General features: G+C 41.2%; 1 protein-coding gene across 4 annotated transcripts in view; it reads right to left on the bottom strand.

The window, feature by feature from the left end:
- The window catches only part of CTNND2 (catenin delta 2), an 822,756-nt gene that overhangs the window by 347,980 nt on the left and 462,468 nt on the right, over positions 1 to 12,308 (bottom strand). For all 4 annotated transcript variants that reach the window (XM_053913918.1, XM_053913908.2, XM_053913912.2 and 1 more), the window contains exon 8: positions 3,880 to 4,074. In XM_053913918.1, the coding sequence (XP_053769893.1) occupies positions 3,880 to 4,074 (195 nt within the window). The remainder of the gene's footprint in view (positions 1 to 3,879; positions 4,075 to 12,308) is intronic.

A 12,308-nucleotide genomic window follows, 5' to 3' on the forward strand; every position in this document is an offset into this window, starting at 1 on the left:
GACTGAGTGGGGCAGGGAGAGGAGAGTGGCCACGGAGCCAAGAGTAAATGCCTGGAACCTGAGCTGGTAGGGAGCATGGCTGTAACCCTGAGTAACAAGGGTGCCCAGGGTAGAGGAAGGCAGCCTTGGGATAAGTGAGGGAGGGGGATTGTGTCTTGCACAATCTGGACTTACATATTATCTAGGATAGAAAGACACCACGTGCTGTCTAGTGTTTTTATTAATACCTTGTCTTTAATTTTGCTTGGAATATTTATTTATTTGGTACTTAAGATACGATCTTCCATTACCTAGTTAATTTTTCCTATCTTTATGACTTTCTATGATACAAAAGTGAACATGCTCAAGGACAAGGAATAGATTTAAGCTTCTTTGAATCTGCCAAGGCATCTAGTACATGACATGTCTCTCACAGGTATCTGAATAACAGGATATAGGGAATCCCGAAGCTCTAGATGAAAATGAATCTGTATCTATTTTGTTTTGAAAGGATGATTTTTGCAAATGCAGGGTCAGCTAACCAAGATAACTATTAAGAGCCCAGGTTCTAGGGCAAAACTGCCTGGGCGTGGAGGTTTAAAAACTGGCTCTCTGCAACCTGCATGACCTTGGGCAGGTAACTCAGCATCTCTGTGCCTGAGTATTCTGATCTGTAAAGTGAGCACTGTAATTGCACCTCCCTCATAGGGTGGTTCTGGGGATTCCTAAATATATTCAAAGTACTTAGAACAGGACCTAGAAGTAGTGACATCCTATCTACTTCTGTCATCCTGCCTGACCTGCTTGATACTGTGGTACCATCTAGCAATTCCCTACTGTTTAGGGAAACACACTTGTCTTCAATCCCAAGTGTTGACTCCTTGAGGAGGGAAACTGGCCTTCAATTCCCCTGCCCTGTTCTCCCTGAAGTATCATGTGGAAATGTGTTAGGAATTAAACTGGAGGAACTCCAGCCAGTGGCCTGATACTTAAGGGCAGCGAGATAAGACTGGTTGTTCAAGTCACTTGACCACCAATCAGAGCCAACCTGAACACTTCACGTCTGACAGGCTCCATAGAACACGTCCTCTTCTCCCAAAGACTTAGAGCAGGGGTGTCAAGCTCATTTTCACCAGGGGCCACATCAGCCTTGCGGTTGCCTTCAAAAGAGCTGAATGTACTTTTAGGACTGTACAAATGTAACTACTCCTTAACTAGGGGCAAGGAGCTCGGCGCTGCGTCTGGGTAGAAACAAGGTGCTGAGCGGAATAAAACAAGGTAGAGGGCCGGATTCGGCCTGTGGGCTGTGGGTTTGCCACCTGTGACTTGGAGTATTTGCTCTGGTCCTCTTAAAGGTCTGTAGCAGTGTCTCTAGTGTGAGGTGTGTACCACATGGGGACGTGAAAGGTGTCCTCCTGGACATGGGAAAGCAATCCTAAAAAGTTTCTTTATTAATCTTGACTTTAGCAGCTATAATTTTAATATTGCATCATATGTATTTAATTTGTATAAAAGATATATATCCATATTACAGGCATTTTCTCAAATGTGTGGTATCTGATGGTTAAGGGAGTTGCAGGGTCAACTGAGGAGGTGTAAGGGGTGGGTGAGAGCTTATAGCTTTTTTTTTTTTTTTAAATTTAAGAGTTTGTGGCTTTATGTTTAGGAGCTGGAGTGGAGTGGTCCTCCCCACCTGTCATCCCAAGAGACTACCCATGCAATTCTGGAAACTTCCCTAGTGTTGCATTAAGTCAGCATATTTCCTCAACAGTGTCTCAAGTTCCAAGGTGAGGCTGGAATAGGACCTTAGACATCTGGATGTCACCACCTCAGCAGATCTCTGTCAGAGCAGAGATGACCGTTCCCGGGAAAAGCCCAGGCAAACAGATTCTCCCCATGGGAGCCCATAGAAGACACTGCGGCCTTCCCTCCTGGGAGGGACCAAAGAAGAACCCTCGCTCATGCGTTCCATGAGGTTCTCCATTGATGGCTGAGAGCAGGGGTCAGCAACCCTTTCTGTAAAGGGCCAGGAAGTAAAGATTTTCAGCTTAACTGTCTGGTCTCTGTTAAGTACTCAATGCGGCCACTGGAGTGGGAAGGCAGCTAAAGCTGACAATGAATGGGCCTGGCCGTATTGCAGTAAATTTATGTATGAACACTCAAATTTGGATTTCATACACATTTTCATATCACAAAATAGATTTCATATTTTGATTGTAAACCACTTAAAAATGTAACAATCATGCTTAGCTTACGAGTGCTACTGAAACAGGTGGCCAGCTGGAGGGGGACCCGGAGCCAGGCTGCCAACCCTGCCTTTGAAAAGACTCTACAGTTTTGTTTATTTTTTTAAAGTGTGAGGGTCTTCCCTGCCTTAATATGACACAGAGGAACGAAGTATTTATTTCTTATTGTAGCTACTTTTTCATTTACTCCCCTTGAGAAGTATATTAATGAGATAAGTCTAAAAGCATATGAATATGGAACAGCGAATGAACATAATTTCTTTTGTTGTCAGTTTTTATTCAAATTAGATATTTAATATAACTGAGTTTGTTATCTTCATCTTTTATAAGGGATGCATCAAAATAAAAATTACCTAAGTTAATAATATGCAACCAACTCAATGTTGAAATAGCCCAACCTCAGACAGGTATGGATTTAGCAGGCAGAAGGTGAGACACGTTCTGACGGAAGAATAAATGGTTGTTTTTTTTTTTTCTACCTAAACCAAGATATGTGTAACTAACATTGTATGGCATTTACGATGTCAAAAATAAAATGAAGAGTATGCTGCACCTTTTTTCCTATGATGCAGTGAAATACTGAAATGTAAATATCAATAATCAACTATAAAAGCAACTTAGCTTGACTGCATTTCCAAACGTGTAATTTAGCATCATAATGCAGTTTAACAAAATTGCTATGCTCTACTCCACGGTGACTAGACGTTACAATAGTCTGAAGATGCAGAAGCCTGTGTGCCAAGTTCCCGACCAGAGCTTCCACTTTCCCACGCCTCAGCCAGCCCCTGACCAGGAAATGTGTATCATTAGGGAGGAAGGAGAGAGTGCTTCTCTCTGCAAATCAGCCACAGAATATTTCCTAAGATTACTTAGCAATGGGAGGCTTTATAATAAAAGCAAGTCTCAACATCTTAATTATATCTATTTTATAGTTAAGATAAGTGTTCTCTGGTACATTTAATCATGACATTTGACCAGTTGTGTTGCAAATGGTTGCATGTTCTGGGAAAACACGTGCCTTTCTCATGCGGCCTCTGCCGGTGTTCAATTCAAAATATGTGTTTAATCCAGGAGAGTTATACCGTTGATCGATCCACATGCAATGGCCAATAGCCAACGTTTAAGTAATAATTTAATATGATTCAACCTAATAGTGTGTATGATAAATTCTCAGTTTGCCTTACAGAGTATGCTACTTTTTAGTAAATATATTTTTCTCCCAAGCTTGCTAAATAGGGAGACTGCATCATTAGAAAAACACTTACCAGCATTAAACATATGCCTTTTACATCCCATGTAGTGACTGTGCTTTCTTGGAGTACTTGTATTCATTAAATGCATTAGTAACGATGAATAAAAAGTCAGTCCTGCTTCCTTCAATTTGCCTGTCCGACAAAACAAGCTTACCGCCCCCATGGCCCTTTCATGTCTCTCCTTCATAGCATACTCAGGGAGGTAAACTGGACTCGGGTTTGGTTTCCATCATCATCGTCACAAAGGGTGACGGCAGAGGCAGTTCATAATGCTTGTAAGGAAAGAGGACCCATGGACACACACACAGGCACACACCCCTCTCACGAGGGAGTGTCACGCAAGCTCCCAAGCATGCCCACCCACCTTGCACAGACCACTGACCGGGGCCCTGCATACACACCTGTGCTCGTGCGGTAGGTGCCGGTGTGTGCTGGCGGCAGAGGGTCCCCCTGGCTCTGGCTGAGACTCCTCATAGGGGGCTTCTGATAAACGCGGTCTTCATAGATGGGGTCTATGTGGTGCTCCGGGGACTGCAGGGCCCGCAGCTCCGGGCCCAGGTGGCCATGCTGGCTGCTGTACGAGGCCCGGGACCCAGCTGGAACAGAAGAACCGAGATGTGAAGACCCGAACAACGTGCAAACAGAATTTGTTTCATCAGAGATGTATTTTGTTTTTTGACAAAAAATGTTGAAATCTGCAGAAAATCAAATGAATAAAATGAAATGGTAGAAATATGTCAAGCTAATTAGCTTATCGGTATCACCCAGCTGCTTTGCTTTGCTCTCAAACCTGATCACCCTGTAAGGGTGACAATGATGCTGAGAGGAACCCACGCTGAACGGGGGTACTGCAACACCTTTTTTCTCGGTCTAACGGGTGTCACTTGGCTTCTTCACTAACGGGATCACGCAGACAGTCCAACCTAAAAACCTCTCATCATCCCTTAGTCCCTGCACCTTAAATTTTGCAACTGAAATTATTAAAGTCATGAGCCAATGAATAGGCCATGAGAGCAAGCCATCTGTATGCTGTTTCTGAAAAGTGAACCAGAACTTGTTTTCATCAGCAGTTTTTCCCTGGACAGTGAGTGAGCCCAAATGTTCAGACTTACAACAGCCTAAGTCCCTGAGAGAAGCAGATATTTTCAAAATGATTTTTAAGTTTTTATATTTTGCTTTACTCGTACCCTCCAAATTGAAGCATTTGCAGTTAGTGCACCTTTCTCTGAAGAAGACACAAGTGCTTGTCAATAACTGGTTTAATTTATAAACAGAGACTACACATCACTTGCCTTGCTGTTGTTGTGAATCACTGTATGTTTCATTTTGTTACATTGTTGGGGAAGAGGCTTTGAAGCAAACCAGAGAACCTCCAAACATGGGGAAATAAAGTTTTATGGGGACTAAGAGGTTGAGTTGACATGAGGAAAAGAAACATGCTAATTGAGAGCCAGCATCTCATTGGAGGTAGAAACAGAATCACAGAAACAGAAGTGCCAGGAGAACCATCTCCATTGTGGCAGACGGCGTACAGGACACCTAGGGACAATGAAGGACACAGGGCAGCATGGAGAAATGGTTATCTCACGATGGTGAGTAGAGAACATGCAAGAACCAAATCTGGCTGCAGCTGACTTCAGGAAAGACCCTTTGGCTGAATCTCCAAAGCTAATGCCCACATGGCACACTAGGACTCAACTGTCAACTGCCTTTGAACAGCCCTAAATCTGAGCTCACCGCTCCAGCCTACAGAACTGGATGTGGGAATTCCTCAATTTTGGTGGTCTTTGTGGACAGCTTTACCTCTGTCCTGCTGGCTCAAGTCCTTCCTGGGCGGCACTTTAAAGTCAATTAACTTCAATGCTCAATGACTAGGCTGCTTCTTCAGGATCATGTAACCACAAGGATTTTAATATTCTTGTCTAGTATATTTGAGAAAAAAGCCATTCAAAAGCTTTGAAATTGCCAATAGATATATGTTTTACAGATATATTTTACCCAGGATGCTTAAAATTAAAATAAGCAAAAAACAGAGGATTTCTGAATGATTGGAGCAATACCAAGCATTCTATGAATTCAATGTTAATAAAAATCACTGACTGTTTTGAGGAAAGGGAATGAATAGGGCAGGCACATTCCTTACCCTTTCCCTTTGCTAGTAATTAATTCAATCCTGATTTAGATGGTGTTCAGATGAATGATAGGTCCAAAATAACTGCTTTGCATAATTATGTTCATTGCATCCAATTGATCACATGCCAATATCACACTGAATATTATCTCATATTCATATTTTCCAAGAATATATTTTAAGTATGATATTCCTTGAGTTCCTGCTGTTAATTCTTCCTACTTCTGGAGGTTTTAATAATATTGCCAAAAAACTTACAAGTTCAAAAGCAAGAAAACATTCATTACAATTGACCACTGAACGCATGGGTTAGGGGCATTAACTCCTCACACAATTAAAAATCCCTGAGTAACTTCTGACTTCCCAAAACTTAACTACTGACAGCTTAACTACTGTTGACTAGAAGCCTTACTGATAACATAAATAGTCAACTGGCACATATTTTGTATGTTTCATGTACTATATGAGGTCTGTCTGGAAAGATCCCAGCCATTGTTAATACAGTGAGAATGGTTTGCATGACATTGATGTAACCTGACAGCCAAGGAGAGTGGCCTGGAATGCACATGTGTGAACAATGATGACTTCACTGTATTAGTCAGTGGGACAATAGATGGCATTGAGTGAGCATGTGTACTGTGTGGCCATTGCATTCAAAATGCCTAAGCAAGTAGAGCAACAAATCTGCATCAAATTTTGCATTAATCTTGAACGTTCCTCCATGTTAACTATTCAGATGATGCAGAAGGCTGCACCTATGGGCAACTGGTGATTGACAGCTTCATCTCAACAATGTACCTGCTCATGCATGATGTCTCGTGCAGAGAATTTTGGTGAAACATCAAGTCACCCAGGTGACTCAGTCCCCTTACAGCCCAGATTTGGCACCCTGTGACTTCTGGCTTTCCTAAAACTAAAATCAATTTTGTTTAAGCAATTCTTTTTTTAAAGATGTTTTATTTTTATGTATGTATGTATGCATATATGTATGTATGTATTTTTAGAGAAAAGGGAAGGGAGGGAGAAAGAGAGGTAGAGAAACATCAATGTGTGGTTGCTTCTTGCGCGCCCCCTACTAGGGACCTGGCCCACAACCCAGGCATGTGCCTGACTGGGAATTGAACCAGTGATGCTTTGGTTCTCAGGCCAGCACTCAATCCACTGAATCACACCAGCCAGGGCTAAAATCACCTTTGGAAGGGAAGAGATTTCAGACAGTCTATGAGATTCAGGAAAATATGAAGGGGTAGCTGATGATGATTAGAACTGTGTGAGGTCCCAAGGTGCCTACTCTGAAGGGGATTGAGGCATCATTGTCCTATGTACAATGTTTCTTGTATCTTGTATCTTTAATAAATGTCTCTATTTTTCATATTACATGGCTGAATACTTTCTGGACCAACCTCATATAGTGTATTCTTATAATGAAGTAAGTAAGCTAGAGAAAAAAATGTCATTAAGAAAATCGTAAGAGAAAATACATTCACAGTACTATATTTATCAACACTATAACTTTATGTTGCCCGTTCACAAGATGAAAAATCTGCATATAAGTGGGCCTGCACAGTTCAAACCTGTGTTGTGTAGGGATTAATTGTATACCCAAATGTTTTATAGTGAAACAAATGTTATCCACCACAGGAAGAGTTAGAGATGTTATTTTATCATCATTTCTTGATTCTAAGACTCTAAAAACATCTAACAATGAGGGATGAAAGGACCTGTTGAACTTTTCTTAAAAATTACATTTTATTGTTTATGCTATTACGGCTGTCCCAATTCTCCCCCTTTGCCCCTCCACCCAGTACCCCCCACTCCCTCAGGCCACCCTCTTACCATTGTCCATGTCCACGGATCGTGCATATATGTTCTTCGGCTACTCTATTCCCTGTGCTGTGCTTTACATCCCTGTGGCTATCCTGTAACTACCAATTTGTACTTCTTATTCCCTTCACCTTTTTTGCTGATCTGATCCCTCAGGCTCCCCTTCCATCTGGCTACCATCAAAACATTTTCTGTATCTGTGACCTGCTGACCTTCTAGGTGGTGATATGATCTGAGGGCGTGTGTAAAAATCCTCTTATTATTAGCATTTACTGGGTATTAGGAAATTTTTATTAGTATACCATGAATCAGAAATTAATGACCAATGGTCCTAGGCAGGGGACAGGAACCTAAAGATAAGGTCTACCTGTGTGGATGTCACACTATGTGCGGATATTAAGAACAATATAATAGTAGAATTATTAAATACTTGAATAGCATACCATACTTTGTAATTAGCATGTTCTTGATAAAACTGTAAGTTCATAGTGTTTCCCTGTGGAAACATTTGTGCAAAATACATTTGCATATTTTAGCATCATACATAGAACTGAATGAGATAAGGCTTTCTAAAAGGAGCCTTGTTTACACTCCTTTTTATCCATCGCTGGCAGGTTTGAATTGCGCACGGGTGGGCAGAGTTATTGGCAAGAAACACAGAGAACTAGACGAAAGAAGACAGACAAGGAGTAAAAGGTTAGAAGTGGAAGTTCTGGAATTCATGCTTTATACCCCTTGTACTCGGGAAAGACCCACGCTAATAAGACCTATTTTATTTTGGGCAATATCAAGAAAAAATTTCTCACACAACCTCTTCTGGGAATATGCTCCAAAAGTTCATGAGTAGGTGTTATGAATTTGCTGATTCAAAGAAAATATACTTTTCTTTAGTAGTAATTTTCTTTCACCATTGTGGCCTATTTGCCAATGAGTCCTCGGCATCACACTGGACTCAGAATACCATTAGTAAGCATTTACGTCTTTCACAGGAATTGGAACGATGTTATCAATCATAACAAGAAAAAATGCCAGAGAAACCGACTTTGTCCAAAATGCCACAGATGTCCAGGACAAAAAATTCTGAGAGCCTCACCTTGACCAAGATGAGGGTTCAGAATGGCAGTGTGACGGACTGCAACGGAAACATGAGAGCACTGGAGAGGAAAGGGAAAGCAGACCCCACAGACCAGAGCAACTGCAGCAACGGTCCCCCACCATTGCAGGCAGAGGCCAGGCAAGTGCAATACCTGTGTCTACATACCGCTGTATGACCAGTTTCCTCAACAACACTTCCATCATCCAACGTCAACCTTTCAATGCCATCGTATCGTGTTACTTTTCCTACTTCCCCTCCTCACAAGACAACATTTGGGTTTACAGAGGGCAGCCATTGGCAATTTTTATCTGTAATGTGATTCTGAAATCAAGGCATTTGAAGACTCACCTCTAGAACACGAATGGTCAGCTTACAGGATAAGAGAGGTTGAGACTCAAGAGTGTCAGAGGGTATTGTAGTAGCCCATGGGTTCTCTGTGTGGGCCACCCCTCCAAGAGCCCCGCAAACTGATGCAGGAACAGGCCTGAGACAGCTGCTGTACAAGAGCTACCATTAGTCATCAAATGTCAGTCTCCTGCTCACTGCTGCTAAGGCTGACTTGAATGGATGCTCAGGTGGCTCATACCCAACCTGCGGCTGGCCACTGGGCTGCGGCATTGGAGGTGGGGGAGCCGGGGAAAGGCTTCAGTCCTCTGGCATTGAGAGGTGGGCAGACTGGACCACTGGAGAGAACATCAGACCTCTGGTACCCCTGTTTCTGTATAGGTGGCTTCCCACCAGCACCACCACTGATTTACATGAGCCAGTCCTTTGTAGAAGCCGGAGATCACGGCTCACCATCAAATTCTGTGCACAAGAGGTGGCTTTACGAGTGCAGCTATATGATGTTCAATAGGTTGAAGTCAAAAGAAGTAGCATCTAAAGCAGCAATTCTACTGCTGTTTCTTGAGCCAATTTTGCTCACAGAACCTACAATAAAAGGACATGATTTGGGCCCTACGTCTGTGTCTAACAGCTTGCATGAACCAAGGGAAGTCACTGAGTCTCTGCGAACCATGGCTTCCTGAAGTGTCAAAATATAGATAGCAATACATGCATATCTATGGCACGAAATTGTGGGAGGATCAAGATGAGAGTGACGGCGTATGAGAACGGGTATGCCCATGACAGGTGTTCTCAGGTCATTCAGTCTCAGAATCAAATTACGTTAACTCATGAACCTGTTCTTTTGATTGGGAGAAAAACAAACAGGTCTTAACAAAAACCATCAGACATTTAAAGAAAACACAGAAATCTAATTTTGAAATATTATAAATGATAAAATTTTGATACTCTTGCAAAATACTGAAAAATGTAAATCTTACAGTTTATTTTTATTTTCTTAAAAAATGGGGTTGCTTTGTAATGGATAATTGCAAAGAATGCAGGAATGAATTAAGTCCAAAAGGGGAAGAAAATTTAAAACAACCAAGAAAAGGTAGAATCCTTTTTAGAAATGGATATGGCATAAATGAAACCTGCAAATGGGAGATAACAAACATTTGCTAATCTCTTAGGAAGCCAGCAACAGACTTGCAGTAAATTGTTGACATGGAAAATAATTATGAAGCTGAAAGGGTTGACGTGTCCCTCACTGCCTTCCCTGCCTCATCCTCAACCCACATTTTCACCGGGTCAAAGGATCCAACAGGCTGTTTTCATCCAACCAGCAATACGCAACATTTATCTTTTGACTGATTTGCAAATAAGTGTCTACATGCTAGAAAGCACAGGTATCATTTTTATGTACCAGCTAATCCATATTGCTCAATATATTCATTCATTCAACACATATTTATGGAGCTGCTGGGCAACTTCTAGGGGCTGGGGACACCATGGTGCTTAAGACAGACCAGGTCTCTGGTCTTGAAAATAAGTAGGTGATCACACTCAGGCAGGTACAGAGAGGGAGATAAAGGCTGAAGAAAAATTAAGTAGAGTAGGAGAGAGTAGACAGTGTTGAGGGTATATTGTTTTGATAGGAGCGGCATCAAGAGGTTCTTTCCGAGCATCTGACATTTCAGCAGAGAACTTCTATAAGGCCCAGAAGGTGTCACAGCAGGAAGACCCCTATTCCTCAGCCCCAGGGAACTAGCAGCCAGAAAAAAGGCCGTCTGTTAGAGGTTCATTTCCTAGTATTTATAGAAGTGATTTTATTAGTACCTATTTAATCCACATTGTGTTTTTTAATTGAATTTATTGCGGTGACGTTGGTTAATAAAATCGCACAGGTTGCAGGTGTACAGTTCTACAATGCATCATCTGTATATTGTATTGTGTGGTCACCACTCCAGGTCAAGTCTCCTTCTGTCACTATTTATCCCCCCTGAACCTTCTTCTACCTCCCTGAGCCCCCTTTTCCTCTGATACCATGTTTTAAAAGAAATGAGTTCATACTAGGTTTATTGCAAGAACTAAACAGATACTTTTTTAATTTAAAATTTCATACAGTTACTATATTTTTATCAAAATGATTTGAAATATTCAACAGATCACACATAAACTCATGAGAATTTCAAAACTAAAGATTCAGCTCAAATATACATGTATATTTGCATTAGAATTTTCATTCCTTAAAACATGATTAATTCTCAAATCTTTGTTTATTCCACAAAGAATCCTCTGGGGGACTCTTGGAAATGCTGATTCCTGAACACAGCCTCCAAACGAATTAGGCTCAGTCCATCTCTGTGGGGAGTGGCACTGTGCTTTTAATGGGTACCCACATGCCTTATCGTTATAGCGGGGGTCCAAATGAGAACCACCCTGTCCCCAATAAAGCAGAGAGAGAGGATATAGGCATATTTAAAAGAGAGAAAGAAAGATCTAATGTGTTGCAGCCCTCAGTTTATCATTTCTTACTTTCTTCAATTAATATCATTTACTACCATGCTATGCCGTTACCAAATATAAAGAAACAAATTCATTTTTTATTATGACCCATTCACATTCTTTTATTTCTCTACTGTATAGTTTATGGCTCTCTAGTTTAATGCAAATTCACTTGCTTTGCATGCAAAGGTAAGTGTTTGCATGCTTTCATTTGGCAATATCAGTGTTAGCTTCTTAAAGACAAACTGCCATTGATCTGTTCACTTCAAATGTGGGAGCCAGTTTCAAAAGCTTATTTGCAAAGAAATGGAAGAAGGGCCTAAATGACATAGAGGTCAGGGTCAGTTGGCCAGAGCAAGCAGACTCACGCTTGTGAACAGGTGGCAGAGGAAAGCGCTCTCGTTTTGAGACAAAGAGCTGTCTTCAGAAGAAGAGCTACACATTTCTTGTGCTATGAATGAAAGTCCAAAATAAAATCTAGGAATTTAGGTTTTTAAAAAGCTGTGCAACATTTATGTACAGACATTTATTAGCAAAATGATATCTTTAAAGGGCAAAATAGAACTTTTACAGAAAAGTGTGGAGCCTGGAAAAGAAGCATATTTTCCCCTCACAAATCCCCGCTCACTGAACACCCTTCCTGATTTCAGGGGTATGTTCCCTGACCATTAAGACCTATGCAGCTAAATAGCCTTTCCTCTGTGATGTTTATGGCTTTGAAAGAGTTATTTTGTGATTCTGAACCTCTTAGAAAGTCTGGTTTGATATATGTTATCATTAAACTTGAGAGGAAAATATGATGTCAACAAACAAGCACTTTAAGAAATACAAAATGTAACAATATTGGTTAACATTGTTATATCATATATGTGTGCTAATTGCTGAGACATGCAACTATTACATCTTAGATCTGGAGAATACCTCACCACAATAAAGATTTACTTGTT

The sequence above is a fragment of the Desmodus rotundus genome, chromosome 1, assembly GCF_022682495.2.
Source record: "Desmodus rotundus isolate HL8 chromosome 1, HLdesRot8A.1, whole genome shotgun sequence".
Classification (NCBI taxonomy): domain Eukaryota; kingdom Metazoa; phylum Chordata; class Mammalia; order Chiroptera; family Phyllostomidae; genus Desmodus; species Desmodus rotundus.